Source organism: Aspergillus luchuensis, chromosome 8 (genome assembly GCF_016861625.1).
Source record: "Aspergillus luchuensis IFO 4308 DNA, chromosome 8, nearly complete sequence".
Lineage (NCBI taxonomy): Eukaryota > Fungi > Ascomycota > Eurotiomycetes > Eurotiales > Aspergillaceae > Aspergillus > Aspergillus luchuensis.
In genome coordinates this window covers 3,292,087-3,310,673 of record NC_054856.1, presented here as the reverse complement: position 1 = coordinate 3,310,673, position 18,587 = coordinate 3,292,087, and the positions used below count along the sequence as shown (strand labels likewise).

General features: G+C 47.9%; 7 protein-coding genes across 7 annotated transcripts; 4 read left to right on the top strand and 3 right to left on the bottom strand.

Moving 5' to 3' along the window:
- Positions 1-237: 237 nt before the first annotated feature.
- Positions 238-1,033, bottom strand: AKAW2_81127S (uncharacterized protein; the record flags this gene model as incomplete). The annotated part of the gene is made up of 3 exons (XM_041682224.1): positions 238-615; positions 693-772; positions 847-1,033. 3 exons carry the CDS (start codon positions 1,031-1,033, stop codon positions 238-240), a joined length of 645 nt encoding a protein of 214 aa, XP_041549088.1.
- A 5,491-nt stretch (positions 1,034-6,524) lies between these two features.
- Positions 6,525-8,553, top strand: AKAW2_81126A (GMC family oxidoreductase; the record flags this gene model as incomplete). Its single annotated transcript, XM_041682223.1, has 4 exons — positions 6,525-6,734; positions 6,801-7,518; positions 7,612-8,050; positions 8,118-8,553. 4 exons carry the CDS (start codon positions 6,525-6,527, stop codon positions 8,551-8,553), a joined length of 1,803 nt encoding a protein of 600 aa, XP_041549087.1.
- A 750-nt stretch (positions 8,554-9,303) lies between these two features.
- AKAW2_81125S (aminoglycoside phosphotransferase family protein) lies at positions 9,304-11,079 on the bottom strand (the record flags this gene model as incomplete). Its single annotated transcript, XM_041682221.1, has 3 exons — positions 9,304-10,214; positions 10,262-10,869; positions 10,925-11,079. The coding sequence occupies 3 exons, from the start codon at positions 11,077-11,079 to the stop codon at positions 9,304-9,306; spliced, it is 1,674 nt and encodes a 557-aa protein (XP_041549086.1).
- A 1,308-nt stretch (positions 11,080-12,387) lies between these two features.
- AKAW2_81124A (uncharacterized protein) lies at positions 12,388-12,783 on the top strand (the record flags this gene model as incomplete). The annotated part of the gene is made up of 1 exon (XM_041682220.1): positions 12,388-12,783. One exon carries the CDS (start codon positions 12,388-12,390, stop codon positions 12,781-12,783), a length of 396 nt encoding a protein of 131 aa, XP_041549085.1.
- Positions 12,784-13,629: 846 nt separating this feature from the next.
- Positions 13,630-14,391, top strand: AKAW2_81123A (uncharacterized protein; the record flags this gene model as incomplete). The annotated part of the gene is made up of 1 exon (XM_041682219.1): positions 13,630-14,391. One exon carries the CDS (start codon positions 13,630-13,632, stop codon positions 14,389-14,391), a length of 762 nt encoding a protein of 253 aa, XP_041549084.1.
- A 90-nt stretch (positions 14,392-14,481) lies between these two features.
- On the bottom strand, positions 14,482-15,636 carry AKAW2_81122S (uncharacterized protein; the record flags this gene model as incomplete). Its single annotated transcript, XM_041682218.1, has 1 exon — positions 14,482-15,636. One exon carries the CDS (start codon positions 15,634-15,636, stop codon positions 14,482-14,484), a length of 1,155 nt encoding a protein of 384 aa, XP_041549083.1.
- A 568-nt stretch (positions 15,637-16,204) lies between these two features.
- AKAW2_81121A (Hsp70 family protein) lies at positions 16,205-18,463 on the top strand (the record flags this gene model as incomplete). Its single annotated transcript, XM_041682217.1, has 9 exons — positions 16,205-16,310; positions 16,374-16,882; positions 16,944-16,988; positions 17,049-17,121; positions 17,171-17,432; positions 17,483-17,585; positions 17,640-17,767; positions 17,830-18,043; positions 18,098-18,463. 9 exons carry the CDS (start codon positions 16,205-16,207, stop codon positions 18,461-18,463), a joined length of 1,806 nt encoding a protein of 601 aa, XP_041549082.1.
- Between the last annotated feature and the right edge of the window lie 124 nt (positions 18,464-18,587).

Genomic DNA, 18,587 nt, shown 5'->3' with positions numbered 1-18,587 from the left:
CCAAACAGCTGGTTGACAGCAGGTTTTATTGTGGGTAAACACGCGTTTACAACCCCAAGGTTTGGTTCCAATACCGAGTAAATGGCACCGGGTGTAACGTTATAAGTCATATCAGCTAGATTCCAAGTCCACAACCAAATGACCCTCAATAAAGAAATAACACAAATCCTGGTAAGTGTGATTATAGTAAGTAACCTGCTCTGCAAGCGACAAAGAAACAAAAGAGAAAGAGTAATCTTACAACGCCCCGAGGCTAAGCATTGCAGAGACGGCAATCTTTTCTGATAAAATCAGTTGTAAGTTGAAAACCAGAGGCATCGGTAGAACAACAATGAAAGTGTCAATGGTGAGATTGACAATGCCAGCAACGAGATAAGCAATATTTTCACCAGTGCAATGTCCTTCAATCGATTTATCCCAGTTATATTGGACCGGTTTGCAAAGCGCGAAGGCTTCGATCAGTACCATGGTGAAATATGCGGCAGTGACGAAGAGGGTGCCATAGCACAAACGGCAAAAGACCTTATTGGGAAAGAGGTCGATGTAGAGGTACAATATCGAAGCCTTAACACACGAGTTCGCTGCTGCCCACAGCAGTTGTGCAGGCACGAAAAGCTAAACCAATGATGAAGGTAAATTAGCGGATATGGTACCGTACAAGGTAGGGAAGTGTGTAATACTCATCAACCCACCTTCATGTGCAGAGCAAACTTTCCAGGTGCTGTTGCTAAGAGCTCATCTAAATGGACTCCCAAGCCAGCAGCAAAACCAGCTAGATTGTGTGAAGTGTGAGTTCAAAACTTTGTCTCTTCGTTTTGAGGGGACTGAAGAGTTCGAGAAACCTACCTGCCAGAAACACGGACAAAGCAGCTTCAGCCAGTACCAGTGCCACCAATGCCAAGTAATCATTTGCAGCCAGCTTTCTTCCCTGTAGATATCTGGACCATAGTCTGAGCGCCACAGCGATGATAGCCATGGGACCCACGATGAATGAGACCACAGCTACCCGCACGGCTCCTAATGGGAGTGTCATAATGGGAGAAATTTATATGTCAGATACGCTCACTGTCTCAGAAGGGAGGAAGGGACAAATTTCACTGATGTTGAGCCTTGTGAACTCATCAGTTATGACCTGACTTCCAGTTTGACGAGACCCGAGTACCAGGGAGCTGTTTATAAGACAGTCTGGAGAGTTGTGGGGGCCATATGCGCAACAGTCACAGATCATTGTCACGCTTGACAAGGATCAATTCTGCCTTGTGCAGGCTACAGGACAAGCCCACCAAGACGACCGATCTAGGTACGTGTTACGTGTACATATGGGATCTGAGGGGGCTGAATCTGAAGTGCATCTCGCACTTGCCCTCACATTTCTTCTCTTTTCGTCTTCCTCCCTTCTTCTCCTCTCTATCTTACATCAGGCACGAAGCAACCATCACCTGCTGTTACAACAACATTGAGTGGCCCACACACATCACCCACAGTCTCATTGTATTCTAAAGGTCGCCGGGGCTGGCCGAGCCGGCCGCCCCACCCGCCGGCCGCGCATAGGCTCACATCTTACAGTTCGCTTAGAGCCTTGAAGCTTAGACACAGCTAAGGGAGGCACGGGCACTGACCCCATCTAACACAGCCCTATCATGATTTCAAGTCTCCACATCTACCTCCCTAGGGCCTAACCATTAATCTAAAGCAGCCGTCACACTCCGCCCTTGCACAGTAAACTAACCTCAAAGGGGAAACTCTGAAGCCAGCTCTCTCCAGTCTCCACAGCAATAATCTGTCGAACACCCCGTCCAATTCACAGAGTATTACGTAAATTAGACTCTTTCTTATATGGGTAATCATAGTCGAATTTTCACCTGATTTATGAAATCTCGAGCATTCTCAATTAGTTTCCCATAAAATACTCTCTTTTCCTTTTTGATCAAATGAACCTCTAACGGAGGGATATTCATAACCCACTAACTCGCTAGTCTAAGCATCGTAATCCCTACGGTATCTTGTCTAGTTCATCGATATGATTTCCTTAAGAGCATCTCGACCGAAACCTTCAGAGGGTTTCTCACTGTAGAAGTTTTCTGCAAAAAATTCATGCAACAAATTCATCTTTCTCATCCTTTTCAATGTCCGCGATGGTTACTAATCAGTTAACCACTGGGCAAGGATGGCAAGGATTTAGGCTAGAACCATAAAAAGTCTACCTTACTGAACCAAGCAGGTGCACTCGGATTATCCACCATTTTAGCACTTGATTGCAATGTAGCACTTTGCTCGGTTGACGGGATGAGATCAAGGTTCTAAGCGAGTTCAGCGAGTTTACACTTGACCCATTGGTGCGGAATACCTCCTTCACGTTCTCTATCAGCCTGCACTGACCTAACCCCTTTTCCTTATGTTTTACGCCAAATTCTCTATCTAGCTGGGTCCCGCTGATCAACTGACTGGCGGTTTTACTTTCCGACCCATCGATGCAGCCGCGGAACAGCTCAAACCGCTCCCGCCTCCAGCCATGGGGCAAAGTCTTGGAATAGTAACCAATCATTCGACGTAGTATAGGTACACCATCTTCCGATCACTACAGTTTGAACCAGTACTATACAATGTAATATTCAATATACGAAGGGAAACTCGGGCGAATGATGGGGTCTCGCACCTCTCCCTCCTGCGCCTCCTCTCTTCTACAGGCGTGGATCAGACGACATGAGTACACTTTACTCGACTTCTCGGCTTACGCTTCATGTGTCGTAGTCACCTTCCAATATATACGATCACACTAGCGTCTAGCCTCTTACAAGAACCTCAAACTGACAAGGAAAGTCTTGAGTTACTGTATCGTTTGTAATCGATTGGCCTATCAGAACTATTTACAAAGCCTACCCGTTATTCTCAGGCAGGCCCAGTTGTCTCCCGTTGGCGTTGCTTAGAGAATCCGTACAGGTATAACGAAAAGTCCAATGAGCCACAGTGGGTAAATCTTCCAAGACCTCCGATCTCCTTCCCTAGTTTTGTTCCAGTAAAATCCCCAAACCACTATGGTGCCCGCAACGCAGGCGGGGATGCAGGAAAGCCATGAACGTTCAGCCGAGCCAACATCCCAAAACCAACAGGACAACGCTGTCCAGCCTATTATTCCCACTGCCAGGGCAGATCTAGCATGTTCGTCTCCGATTAACAGGTGCACTGTTCTTCGCCCGGTGATACTATCTCCATCAATGTCCCGAAAGTCCTGGGCGTGAGCAGTCGTTGTAATTGCCCCACAAAGGACAAGAAGCCACTTGAATGCTTTCATATCACCAGAAAAAACCGAGCTCTTTGTTACAACCTCCAGTGGTCCTGAAAAGAAGCACGCAAACCCAATACCATTAAGCAAATTCTTCAATAGTGGATCTGATGCGCCGTTCCATTCGTTGTACCACAGACAGCAGAATGTCTCCAGAAGACAAGGCCCAACACCCCCCATGGTGCCTGCAATTGCAAATATGACAGGATACATGCAATATAGAAGAAGCTTGACTTGATGGGGTGTTATTCGCCCTGCTGGAAGGGGTCTCCAGGATTTGTTGATCTTGTCCTCTGAGATGGCAGACTCGGAGCGCTGATTATGAAGAGTGAAAAGAAACAGATTACTCCATGACCAGAGAAACATTTGAGGTAAAGACGCCAGTATCTGGTGGAAAGGCAAAGAGGCACCCATGCCAAATTCGGACGCCACAGAGGCATTCCATACCCCAAATAACAGCCCTAGGCATATAATTTCTTTGATATTATCACGGGAAAATAAATGGGCGGTGTATGCATGATAGAGCGAGGATGATAGAAAAGACGCCATGATTGTAAAAAAGTCGGAGTCAACTGAATTGGAGGTAGCAAAACTGAAGCAGTGTCTCTCAGCAAACTTCTTGTGCCAGTATCCATGATGTTGACTGCCTTTATGTAACCAGAGCCGCAATGGACTCACTGTGAAATGATGCTAGCTCGAAGGCTGATTCAGAGTTGGCACGATCCACAAAACATTTACGTCCCCATGAAGAAGGAGGTAATACTTCAGTAGTAGAGCTGTATGACAAGTGGGTAATTCTATAGCAGGCTGGGGGCCATCTGTGTCTCAATCTTACCATAACTCTCGAAGCGAGCTTCTATCTTGGCTTGTATTGTCATTGTTAAAATATGTTATCTTTCTCCGCTGATTCTCATCGATATGTCTTTGGATAGTGGCGTGTAAGTAGTTCAGAAGCAATAGCTGCATCAGGCTTTAGGACAAGAGCCCAACACATTTCAACCTCTGCCTTGAAATCAAAGATAAAAGAAATAGCCACGTTGATCGTACCTCCACTCCTTTTATATCTGTACCTCTCTACTACATCTAGGAAGGGTTAAGCCTCAGTCGTCTGATTTGAGCAAACCCCTCTTTAGTAGCTATTTACTGAGTTTGAAAACGAAATATCATCCGTTTGAACTTCCATGTTCAAGTGCTTGCCCCTTGTGCTACTAATTGTACTAGTCAATCCTGTTTCTGCGAGTTCCCGGAGGCTCTCCCCTCCCGCAACCATCTATAATTATACTTATGTTTCTATTCATTGGAGATATGCCAAATATGTCCCCTAAAATACCTCCAATGGAGACTCTAGCTGAAATTCAGTCAAACAACCCAACCAGCAATGCTACCAGTAACGTTATCAGGTGTATGCGGAGCCCTAAGCGGGGACCTTGGTTGGGGTTTCCTGTGAGGCTATGGGGGACTCGGGAGGGCACTAGGTGGGGCTCCTGGCAGGGTAAATCATCCTGATAAGAAAATCATTTGCGTACGAACTATATGACTGGCTACTACAACTACCTATGAAGGTTTAGCCTATGGCCTAAGTGGGACTACAGTGCGGCAGTGCCACTAATATAGCTCAGTACCAGGGTACGATCATACGATGATCGAAGACAGGGTTACTGTTAGGACCCGCTGTACCTCAAGGGACGATCCCCTAAGCAGTAAGCCCAGACTAGGGATGGTGGGATGTGATTTCAATTTCATGAATCTGAATGATTTTTAGATGAAATGTCATGTAAGAATTTTGGACATTTATAAGCCAGAAAATACGCTATACTCTATTTTAGAAATACTAACTATAATAAACTATATATTTGACAGTTACAGCCAATTAAAGTTTAGTATTGGTTCCACTTTCATCAGTTGATTTCTTGAAATTGTAAGGGTTTTTTGGAGTGAAATTTCAGAATTACTGTAAGAGTTTCCAGAAATTGAAATTACACCATCCCTAGCACAGACAACCAACCCGTGTTAGATCGCTGAACTCATAAACCGTTTACTCCATGGTCAATGCTGAATCGGCCGGGAGGAGCGCCGAGTACGCAAATGTCTCATGCATGGGGCCAAAATGCGTTCCACTAAACAGATAGGAGTAAAATTCATGGGGCGGAAAATGCATGGGCCCAAATGAAGGCCGTAATTGTTGGGAGCCACGGAATAGTCTACAGTCTTTGGCCGCAGATTTCTTAAATTTCCGAAATAACGCAAGAACAGCCAAATTCCCAACTGGGGCTAGCACTAGTAAAGAATACAGTATTCAACACTTAAATATCCTGGATAGGACTAATAGGTCGCAGCTATGTGAGTGTTAAATAATATGAATACTGACCATTGGCGCTCAGCAAATCCTAAATTGTGTTTATTTTTTCGAAAATTTAACAAATGTGCAGCCAGAGACTGTAGATGTTTGGTAGGGCTGGGATTGCGGGAATGCATGTGACTGTTGTTCGCACAAGGCCAAGAACACTGACCACTACAAGGATATCGCTGAATTAAATTTAGAGGATTGTAAGCCAACTTTCGGAAGGTCAATTCTCTGATTCTCATTGGCTCATAACCAAACTAATATTTCAGTGACCAATGGAAAGCCCCTTAGCACAGACATTATGCCGCCAAATCTCATATTACCTTTACACTGCCACATAACTCATTATCAGCCTTGAAGGGCTGTAATCTAACCTAAAATCCTACGATCGCGGCGCGAAAGTAAGTTTTTCCGGTCTTCCAGTCTCTGTTCTCATTATGCTCCCAGAGTCCTCTCCCTAAGCCACAAGTATGTCAAGTTTAGACCCAGTTATATTCTGATATAGTCGTCTGTTCTCCACTTTCGAGGTTATTTTCTAGTAGTGATACATTTGTCTAGTACTGATGCGTGTCTGTAGTAAAGCCCGCTATGATTATCTCAGATTCGGTTTCATGTTACGTAAATACTAGCGGTTAAAAATATTGGTGGGGCAGAAGCCGGTCATCTGAAATGGGTACTGTTGGGCGGGGTAGAACTGGCATTTGTGGAGCTCATTATAATATTTCTTTGTTGTCTGATGATCCTAGCTAGTAGGAAGCTATTCACTTAGTCCCTAATAAATATCTCTCTCCCGTCTCGGGATATTCCTTCCTTCTTAACAAGCTACTTCCTACATCCAAATTCTTTTTCTTTTCACACTCTCATCCAATCTGAATCTAAACCTGCACACAGTACAGAATGGCTACTACTGCATATGACTTTGTCGTCATTGGCGGCGGTACGGCTGGCCTGGTGACTGCTACTCGACTGAGCGAGGACCCCAACACCTCCGTCCTCGTTCTTGAAGCAGGTGCCGACTTGACAGCAGATCCCCGCGTGAACATTCCTATCTTTTATGCCGCGCTACTTGGATCTGACGCTGATTGGAAATTCCAATCGGCCCCTCAGGTATGAATGGCCCCTGTCCCGATGAAGAGAGAGTGTGTGGGATAGCTGATCTATTAATCTTTCTAGCCGGGTCTCAATGGCAGAGTGATTGGTCTTAATCAGGGCAAAACACTCGGAGGATCCAGTTCATTGAATGCACACGTCTTTGTTCCTCCATTTGAAGGGGCTGTTGACTCATGGGAAGAACTCGGTAATCCCGGATGGAATTGGGCCATATTGAAAGATTATTTGACCAAGGCCTACAGCAGTCCAACTGTAGCACAGGATGACAAGGAAAGTCTGGCAATTGAGGACTGGCCTGAATTGAACGCAGCGAAAGGTCCAATCCAAACATCTTTTGGCAACGTGACACACCCTATCCGCAAAGCATGGGCTGAACTGTTTCGCAGCCGTGGAGAATACAATGGCGGGGATCCATTCATTCACAGTTCTGTGGGCTCCTTCAGTTGCCTTGCTAGTATTGACGCGGAGGGTAAGAGAAGTAACTCTGCCTTGGCTTACTATAAACCTGTGGAGCTTCGCCAAAACCTTCATGTCCTTACAAACGCTCTTGTTGAAAGAGTCTTGTTTGACGAAAGCAAGCCTCCCAGGGCTATTGGGGTCCAATACAGTCATGATGGGGCCTCAAAGACTGTTCAGGCAAAGAGTGAAGTCATACTTGCTGCTGGCGTTTTCCAATCTCCGAAAATCCTCCAACTTTCGGGAGTTGGTGGAGCAGAACTTCTAAACCAGCATGGTATCGATGTGGTTATGGACCTTCCCGGAGTTGGGCAAAATCTTCAGGGTATGTGAACAGCTTCCAGTCTAGCACCGGAACCCCTCTCCTTTTGACAACTACTCGCTTTGGGATAAAAACGCTAACATTCAATACTCGTAGATCATATGATCTCATACACCGCATTCCAAGCAAAGCCTGAACTAGAAACAAAGGACTCTCTGGTTAGACAGGAGCCTGAAGCCATTGGTCAGGCAATGCAGGAATATGCTGCCACGAAGTCTGGGCCCCTCGCGTCACTAGGGGTTCATACCTACGCCTATTTACCTCTTCCCGAACAGGACAGACGTGATATCCAGGCACTGTTTACCAGCGACGCTCCTGAGAACTCACATCACAAGGCAACCCAAGCCTACTATGACATTGCCAAGGCCACTATCCTTGACCCTAAGCAACCATCAGCTGCGTACCTATCCGCCTTGGGGCAGACAAATTATGCCAAAGATCTCAGGGACGGGAGTATCCCAGATGCTTCACCTGGAAAGTTCGTCACGCTTGGAGTAATGCTCTCTCAACCGCTTTCCCGCGGAAGCGTTCAAATGTAAGTGCATCTTTGTCTTTTACGTCTTTCTTGATAGAAATTGTAGAACTGACAAACCGAACCCCAGTACGTCCAACAACCCTGAAACCCCTCCAATCATTGACCCTGGCTACATGTCAAACCCTCTCGACCTGGAAGTCATGGCACGTCACTTGCTCCGTATCAAGAAACTGGCAGAGTCACCTCAGCTTGGGGAGTTGCTTGAACAGCCATTGAAGTTCCGTGACCCAGATGCAGACTTCCAAGGAGACTTGGATGCCGCAAAGAAGTACGCTCGGGACAATTTAGTCTCCATGTGGCACTTCGCGGGAACCTGTTTCATGCTGCCTCGCGAGAAGGACGGAGTGGTGGATTCCAATCTGAAGGTCCACGGTATCGAAGGTCTGAGGGTTGTGGATGCGAGTGCTATCCCGCTTATAAGCACGGCGAATCTGCAAGCTACTGTGTATGCGTTTGCGGAGAGAGCGGCGGACCTCATCAAGCAGGGTCGGAAGAGCGAGTAAAGGTAGTGTTTTAGATGTCTGTACCCAGAAGGTGTTTATTAAACAAGTGGCAACCATGGGAAGACTGGCGAACCTTCCAGAATCCTCAACCCCCGTCGCGCTTTTCGCGGGTGATCATTTGCGCCCGAATACTCCCCGACGGCGGTTTTAGCTTGAAGACTTCTAGATCTGCAATCAACTACAGAAATTTCGACCCTACACATAGTTTAGACGCTTTACTATTTTTCGAGTATACAAAAGCCCTATCTTCCCTTTATATACGCTTTTGCCTTTTCCCTGACATGACTTTCCCCAACCGCTTACATGTGGATACTCATGACCAGTCTCATCTAAGCAAAGTCGTAGAAATAATTGCAATTTAGTGTTCTGCTTCTTGATTATGATTTATCCTTTTTCTTAAGTTACATGTAAATATTAAAATCATATTAGTCTATCCAATACTTCTAATTCAATCTAATTAATATTTTTATAGCTTCAGTGAAATGCTAGTTCTACCAGTACTTCACGTTTTAAAGCAAGGAATGTGTACTATATATAGAAAAACATGTGGCAAAGGCTTCAGGTGTCTATTAATGATTTAGATGACAATAAGTACAGGTTTCGGCATCCCGGAATGACCACGGGGCTATTCTGCAGGTGGACAGTGCCTCTCGGTCTTTGAAGAGTACCAAAACCCAAGATTTATAACAGATTCAACATGTTACATCTCTTAGCATTTGGAGAGAAGTCTAGACAAAGAAAACAGTCACGCTACTCATCCTCGTTGTGGTCATCGAACGGCCAGTGTCGATCCGTCATTTCGCGCTCGTAGTCTGTATCCAGTGAAGCGAGGCCATCAACTTTCATCTGACGAGCACGGGCACAGGCAGCTTCATACTCTTCCGAAGGAGTCCATCCATCAATACTGATACTAATAGCATTACGGATATGTTTCAGTTGGATGTCAATCTCTTCTTGCATGCTTTGCAAATGCATGATAGAATCTGACTTGGCCGTAGAGAAGGATATTGGACACGGGTCAGTTGAGTATTCGTGCCAGGATTTGGCCAATAAGACAAGGTCAGCTAGAAGCGGAATATTGTTGCCCTCCCAGGGGTCGCCCGCATGGCTAAAGACGAGCCGAGTTAGCATGTTTGTGGTCTGATCCATAGCGCGGAAGTGAGGCTCATTGAACCGCTGAGTGAATGCCAAATAGAAAAAGTGGGTATGGCGTCGTCGGAAGTCATGAAGAGCATCAGCCTTTTCCTCCTCGTCCAGATCTTCTAAATCCGGAGTTGGTGGCGGGCGAAAGTGAAGCGATTCAGGATCATCGTAGTTCTGGACGAACTTGGGAATGCCGGCGGCGAGGAAGAGCGGAAGGACAGCTGCATGTTGCCAGTCAATTAGCCCGACGATTTCCAGGTCATCTGAGACGAAGATGTTGTTGGGCTGAAGATCAGGGTGGCGAAGGACCGGACGCAAGAATTCATTTGATGGGAGCAGTCGAGGTGCAATCTTGAGGTAGGATTCCAGCGACTCAATATGCTCACTGGGGTCGGACAATCGGTAACCCATGGACTCGCGATATGCGCGCTCAAAAGGGAAGCGTGGGCGGCCATATTTGCGCAGCCAGGCTAGTTCCTTTAACGCAGGATTTCGGAGAACATCGATCGGGTCCGCACCTAATATATAGTCAGCACTGAGACAGGCTGGCCTAGGAAGCACTTACAAGGACCGCAGTCGACACGGAGAGAGGCACGCTCCGCGAACCACCATTTAAGAGCTGCATCGGGGCCAATGCAGAAATCAGAATCTGGAACGGCGACGCGTGGTGAGTCAGATGGCAGATCGCTCGCGTAATATATGCTTCCACTCGCGGGTAGCTGAATAGCATAAATCTTTGCTTCTAACTGTACAAGCTGCAGAAGAACCTTGAGGCGTTCTCGATCCGACAAACCAAACCACCGATCACCAAGCGGTTGCCCTGGTAGTTCCTCCATGATGATATACTCCGAGCCAACAGGGTTTGTAGCATCTGTGGAGTATGCATATACCCGGGGTACAGGAAGACCATGAGCCCGAAGGAGAGCCAAGGTCGCCACCTCACTTGCGACTGCGAATCCTTTTGGTTGTGTTGAAGGATATGGCAATCGAGAAAGGACTTTAATACCATCAAGCATGGTGATCTGAAGGACACGGTTGAAGCCCCCTTCCGCCAATTTTGAAAGGCATTTAATACCTGTGTCAGATCTCTGTAGGGACCGAGCTACAGTACTTTTCAATGCATCAACATTAATTTCCGTGCGACGCTCAGCGAGACGAGTGTGCTCGTTATATCTATCCATATAAGCTACAGAAAGGGGAGAGTAGCCGGCATCTCCAAGGAACTCACATCCATCGACCAGATGTGTATTCGTAGATTTGACGATCGTCATTCATCGTGGAAAATTTCCGGGACGTGGAAGCCGAAGACGACATCGCACCTATACATAAGGAAAGTGATTGAGATGGGCGCCATGTCCACGGTGTCACGTTCGGTTTGATCATGCTGAAGATGGCAGTTGACGAAGGTTTAGTTGGAACGTTGGGGGTTGCAGATCCAGGGGATGAGAGCGCGCGCTTAGGTTATCAATGGATACTTGGCGGGTCGGTATTGTCCGATGGCCGCTGCTAGCCGCCGTAGGGTCGGTCACGTTTTAATCTATATATATCCTTGAGAGCATCAGTTACACCCACCCAGTTGTGCATACACCATGTCACTGTTGACGTTACCCAGCAGGTGAGCCGAACCACCATATCTGGGGGATACTCCTTTTTTCTGTTACTACCAGTCGCCCGATGAGTCTCGAGACTTCGCACATAGTTGGCCAACAAGTGTCATGCGAGCCATTGCCTCCAGAGAACACAAAACTTCCTCCACTACGGTGCCGACGTGAACCTCTCATGCCGTGATCCCTTACTGCAACACGGGAAAGTCCCTATAAAGTCATGATTTCACTTACAGATGCTACTTAATGTCGCAGCTACCATCGGAGATGACAGGTTGGTGAGGATGTTGCTGGGCCACGGGGATGAATTAGACGGACTGGAGCACTTGTGATGGGGAGTGCCGAACACAATCCCAACCTGCTATCGCGGATGCTCCAGTGACAGGACATTCAAGTACTGTGCGAGTTCTGTCTGATCATGGCACGAATATCCAAGGTCGCCGTATAGAAGCTGGTCAGTTAGTCGATACATATTTCGGATGATAGTTAGACCGATGGTGTCAGCGTCAATGCCTTGCCCTGAAAGCCTATGAGAATAGCACTGAAGGTTATAAGAGTAAGCCAAGGTTAAAATTCTATCACGTGAAATAGAAATCATGACAGACAAAAAGGTTAGTTGCTTTTCTTTCTTATATGACCGGTGAAGGCAAGAATTAGGTTCGTGGAAACACACAGCCTTGGAAGAGTACGGAGTACCAGGTGCGTCTATTTTCTCGTAGGATACTAGCATGCTCTCCCGACGATCTCTCCGAGATACCATGTTTTCTCCCCAAATGCTGAGCCTCCACGTCAATGCTTGTTCATTCGTGGGCTGATAGCTTAGCTGCCATGTGACGATTATGGGGCGGTGGCGCGGGAGCTCACGGACCCCTAAGAGAAGGAGGCATCTCTTAACATAGTCGAACATCAGTGTTGCCGCCTCATTCTTCTCTCACACAAGACTCACAAACCAACTCACTCCCGAGTAGGCTCCAACAAACTAGAGTACATAAACCAGAGCCCCTCCTACTAACATGGTACAATTCATCACCCAATATTATTCAAAACCAGCTATACTACCCAACGAAGGCTTTTCAATGCCTTTCACATGTTTTTCAGGATACTCGCCCTCTTCGCAGTGACAGTGTTAGCCACACTCAACGATGTTACAAACCAGGGTACACCCGCCGTTAAGACCGTAACCACTTGGGAAACTGTCACCAGATCTCCAGTTACCACGGCTGTCACCAAAACCGTGCCGCCAGATTCAAGTGGAAATGCCAATAGCCTTTCCTGGAATTATCCAACATCGACGCCGTTATCGTTCTCTATCTCCTCGTATTCATCGTCGTCGACAGGGACAAGTACGTCCGAGTCGAGTGCTGCATCCACCGCCTCAGAGAGCTCTTCTGTGTCAACTGGGGGTGCACCTGACATCACCGGAGGCCTTGCCATGCGTCTTGCTGGTGCTGCTGGAGCCCTTGGCTTTGCTCTTGCTCTGTAAGAGTCTTAAGATAGTAAAGGTGTTGAATGTGATGGATGGAAGCTGGAAGATGTAGCATGGCTTGCCGAATTTCGTCGACTATTCTATGCCTGTTTCTTCATACGAGCAGCTGTGTACTTTTCTTGTATCTAAAGACATTGTTCTTCGACTTATCATGCAGATTATATTGCGATGTAGCATACCAACCAGGTACGCCTATCCAGGAAAAGAATCAATGGCATCAGCTTAATCATGAGTCATGCAATAGAATCCAAAATCGAGCAAAGACAGACTTTCGGGCGAGACCGCTCAACCGTCTCGGGGCGAGGCTGAGCTACGCCAAAGTAAGTAATAGCACTGGCCTAAAACCGCAAGAGCAATTATAACGCGGTTATTTCGCGGATCCTTCGTCCCCGCACGGGACCCCACCAATGCACATAATCAACAAATCGGATAGAGGAACGGGTGTACCTATGCTAAGAAACCTTGTCGGGTGCTTATCTGTCCGGCCTTCTTGGCCAGTGGTTCAAATTGCGGCGCAGTCAGGATGCATGAGGGCCCCGCTTCCTATTGGTCAACTGCACGCAATCATTCCTGCGCTAACAAAGACCATACTCAGCGCCGTGGTGCATAGGGTATTCCGCATTTCAGCAAAAATACACATGCAGCTAAAGACCCTAGATGCATACATCCGTACGCTCCGCACCAATCTATTTACCTATCCACACACCCAAAACTATCTCTAACAACGGGCCCTATACACGGAAACCACCCCCGAACACCACCATCACCTCCTTTTTCTGATCCCCCCGAACGCTTTCTACAGTATTCAACCAACTTACCCTCACCATATCCACATCCATAATCATGCCCATGTCCACAACATCAACCTCCACCTCGACATCACCCAACACCTCACTATCGGATCAAGCCTCCCTCACAACCAATCCTCCACACCCAAACCTACAAATACCACCCACCCCACCCCTCCTCTTCCCCTCCGCGCACCACGAATCAACCGAAATCCTCCAAACCCTCACGCACATCCGCACGCATCTTCACCGCGCCTCGCACCTCTACGCCCAAAAGGCAGCGTTTCTTGACGATTTAGAAAGACAATGGATTGAGTCTACGATTGCAGATACAGCGGACGCGGTGCATGCGTTAGCGGTGTTGGTTGAGCCGGTGAGGGTGGAGTGGGAGGTGAGGAATCAGCCCACTAGACATCATAATGTCAAGGGGAGGAGTAAGCGGATGTCAATGGGATTGGGGACGCAGTTGAGGTGGGTATGTAGGGATGGGCAGAGGGCGAAGGTGCAGAGGAGCAGGTTGATGGTTTGTTATTCGAGCTTGATGGTGGTTTTGGAGAGGTTGATGGGGGTGGGTTGCGATGATGGAGGGAAAGGGGTAGTAGGGAGAGGAGGCGGGGAGGTATTGGGTATAGAGGAGGTGGAGGTACAGGAGTTGCCTGGGGAGGGTGAGGCGCTTGGTATTGGCGCTGGCGCTTATACTGATGGCGAGGCGAGTTCGGGAGTGAACGCTATGAAAGGAGGAGGGTTGGGGTTAGATGTTAAGGATGAGATGCGGGATTTATTACGCTGGAGGCAGGCGAAGGGAAATAATATTTAGACGGTTGTTACTTGCGATATGGCAGTATGAAAGGGGAATTCATGGTCATGAAGCTATTACGACACATTATCCGGAACTTGGTTGAGAAAATCATATCTGAGCAATCGTTTCCTCCACCATCTTCTGAGGAACGGGTAGTGCATCACCCCGTTCATCACTCATTTTTATGACCGCTGGTAAAACAACAATAGAGCCAGGAGACGGCGCACTCCAGCTAAAGTTGAACGAGCACGGCTGGGTAAACAGCCATACACTCAGCTGAGCTGCCTCCCTAACGACACTGGCCAGGTGACGCCGGCGCTCTGCATCGGAGAGTTCAGGATCTTGGTATATCGCAAAGGCTTCTGAAAAGTTCTCTGCGAGAGCAGCGATGTTCCTTTGTGCAGCTGCCGAAGACAGGTCCACGTACTCCGGATGGAGACGAGCTGTCAGCATGCGCCACGCGAACATGTCACGAGTCGAAGTTGAGGCTGAGAGAGGTTCAACCCCATGAGACTCCATGAACGGAGGATACAGAGACCCTCTAGGTTGAATTGCTTGTAAGATGGTTCGAGCCAAGACATGATTGAGGACAGGTCGACGGGCGCGACGGCTAGCTAAAGCGGTTATCAAGGATCCGGTAATCGAGGTAGAAGCATAGCTTTCTATGCGAATAGCTTCCTCCGGGGTTGGTGATACGGTTTCATGTCTTGCAGGCACGTAGTAGTTGTCGATATGCAGACCGATGTGGTCGAAGAGAGTCTGTATGCGCGTGCTGACAGTTTGGTCATCGGCTGGCTGGGGAATAAAAGGTATCAAATCGAGGAGCGAATTTCGGCCGCCTGTCTGAGAAAGGGGAGAGTGACTCGATAGGGCTTGAACTCTGGCTCGCGGTTTCACCAACTCCACGCCATCCCGATCGGAGTCACCAGAGCTGCTAGAATGAGTAGTGCCTTTCTTTCTTCGAAAGAAGAGTGCAGCCCCAATTATGGCAAGAAGAGCAGTCCCGGCAATCGATCCAACGATTGCACCTGCCAGGGCGCCCTTGCTGACTCCGTTATTGTGCGATGGCAGACTGGATGCAGTGGTGGTAGGGGTGCTGGATGAGGAGGAATGTATCACACTTGCCGACGTGGTTTTAGGGGATACCGCTGATGAAGAGCTCGGTGTAGTTAGAGTCGGGGAAGTTGCGCTTGTCGTAGTGCCATACAAGGGCACCGATGTTGAACCATATTGCTCTTGGCGAGCTTGCATCAAGGCTTCCATTGTGGGAGAGGGCGGATGACAAAATGACAAAATGGGAGTAAAAAATCAAAGACCTGAACGGTACTCCAAAGCCCGTTTTATTAATGCACTTCTCCGCCCCAGGCGAACTAATTCAACTGGGCATTGCAGACAGGGGTATACAGACTACGGGTTGTTAGCGGCTATCGGGCAAAAACGATTTTGAGGTAGCAATGCCGCAGAACATCGCCATCTTAGCTCGTAAAAAAATTCCTCATGTGTCTAACCTAAATTGTTGAGGAAATTCTTTAAATCAGACTAAATGGCTACTATTCTTACTGTATAATTATTACGAATCTCATAATGTAATACGTTTAATGAGGGAAAAAGACGGCGATAAGAACTGACGCTAAATTTTGCGCTATGCACCCCGGTACCAGACTTTCCAGGATTAAGAGGACGCGCTTCTCGCAGCCTTGTCTAAGTGGAGTGGAGGACAATTTAGTTGCATCCACTAGAGTCAGACAGGGGTTCCAGTTGAGGGGCTTGGAGAGCCAGCTTCTGTCTCGCACGCGCCTCTGTCGACACTTCCACTTCCCAGCATCACAATATGAGCGACAAAGAAGCCCTTGGTCCACCAACAAAAAGCGCACTTCACAATGAGGAATGGCACCCGAACATCGTAGTTGGTGTCGATTTTGGCATGACACACACAGGTATGTAGATGCTGTACGCTATTCGCTGTGGGCTTCTTGACATAAAAGCTTACTGCCGATCAGGCGTCGCATACTCGTATGGACCAGAATGGCCACCTCCCAAAACCATCCAGCGATGGCCGGGGAAGCTACCTGGCGAGCTGGCCAATAAGGTTCCTACCTGCATTACTTATGGCTCTGACTCCAAGTCAATCAGCCACTGGGGTTTCCAATGTGACATCGATAATTCCGAAGCAGAAACCAAGGAGTTCTTCAAGCTTCATTTGGCGCCTCAGTACGCGCGAGATGGGGGCCCAAGCCTGACAGAAGCCCAGAAATGGTTCCAGGACTATATTCGATGCATTTATCGGCATGTGGTGTCCTACTTTGAAACCACGATCCCGCAGTTTGTCATGCAACGTGTCGAGTTCATTTTCAGTGTTCCAACTACATGGAAGGATGTGCGCATGGTAGAAGAAATTCGAAGACTGTTAATGCAGGTGATTGACGCACGAAATCCCAATCACCGTGCTTGCATCGGCCTTACGGAAGCAGAGGCCGCAGCTGTTTATGCAGGGAACGAGCATTACGGAGTAGGTCACCGTTTCCATACCAAGAACCAAGTGTAGGGCACTTAACTAACACTCGGTACAGAGAGATGATACAATTTTGGTTTGCGACTCAGGTGGAGGAACGACAGTAATTTGCCCCTTTACCGCACCCTGGCTCGTAGGATTTTGTAACCAACATCGATCGTAGGATGTAAATGTCCTCAAGCTTCTTTCAGCGCAGGGCGAGCCTACGCAACTGGCACAGCTTGGTCATGTCGAAGGTACCTATCTAGGTTGTTCTCATGTCGTCCTTAGTTAACGATCTGCTAGGACACCCTATCGGCTCGGTCTTCATTGACAGAGAAATACATCGTCTAATGTGCAAGCGACTTGAAGTTGTCCAGCAGCACTTGAAATCATCACCAAATACGACGGCGTGGAGAATGACATTCGGACGATTTCAGCGATACAAATGTGCTTTCGGAACCGAAGCCACGGTCACGCCTTGGCTCAAGCTGGATGTACCGGGATTAGACCCCAACCTTGACTTCCCGGAGGTGGGGATATTCAATGGACAGATGCAGATTGCATGGTGAGATCCTACGTCAAGTTCTCATTATAGTGAACACTGACACCGGATAGGGAAGACATTCAGAAAAGCTTCGACTCGAAGGTAGAAGGTATATTCCAGCTTATAGACGCACATATCCAGCAACTGCAAGCCCAAGGTTCTAACGACGACATTGTGTGTTTGGCAATGTAGTACACATTTGACGCATCCAAGCTAACACGTTTACAGAAATACCTGGTGCTATCCGGCGGGCTGGGTAGCTCCCCGTATGTGAGACACCGCCTCCAGGAGAGATACAATAGCTGTAGCAAGGCTTCTCAATCTGGAGGGATGCAAGTGCTCATGGCTGATGAACCGTACGTTGACTTCTTATCTTCGCTAATACCTCGTCATAAGACTTACGAATTACAATTTCCAGGCAACTAGTCGTTGTCCATGGCTTAGTTATGGACCGCATTCAACAGCTCAAGCGTGGCATCCTGACATTCGGCTTCCGATGTGCACCAGTAAGTTACGGAATAATATGCCACAAGGTTTACAATCGTGACATTCATGTCGGAGAGCGAGTCCAGATGGACGTTCGCGATAAACGTCTGTATGCCCTTGATCAGATTGACTGGCTCGTGGTCAAGGTTCGGATGCCCTCACCTCTCGCTTTGCAAAGCTTACACCATAACCGCAATTAGGGGCGTCCAATTCCACCTACCGGGGTAACAAAAGAGTTTCATCTGAGGACCGACGTCGGTTTGGAAGCCGGAATCCATAACGTTGAGATTGTCATGTCGACCGAGTTACCGGCGAGGCTCCCACGCAGCCTATGCCACGAAGGATGGCAAACAGTTTGCAACCTCGACATCGCAACCGACAACGTGGATAAGAAATTGAAGAATCGCCATTGGTACAGCTCGAAGCCTGCTTTCTGGCGGACCTCGTTTGAGGTGAGGGTGGTTGTTGGACCCGCAGATCTCACGTTCCAGCTGTGGTCTAGGGGAGAAAGAATCCGGAGCAAGCATGAGCCAATTTCGGTGCATTGGATGCCGGCGGAGAAATAGCAGATTGTTAGCCTGGCGGTATAGACGATAGGTCAGGTGGTAGGAGTATAGTGTTTGACCCCTCAAAGTTCCTGATATAAACTTAATCCATCAATTACTTTCCACCGCTTAGACCCTCCGCTCC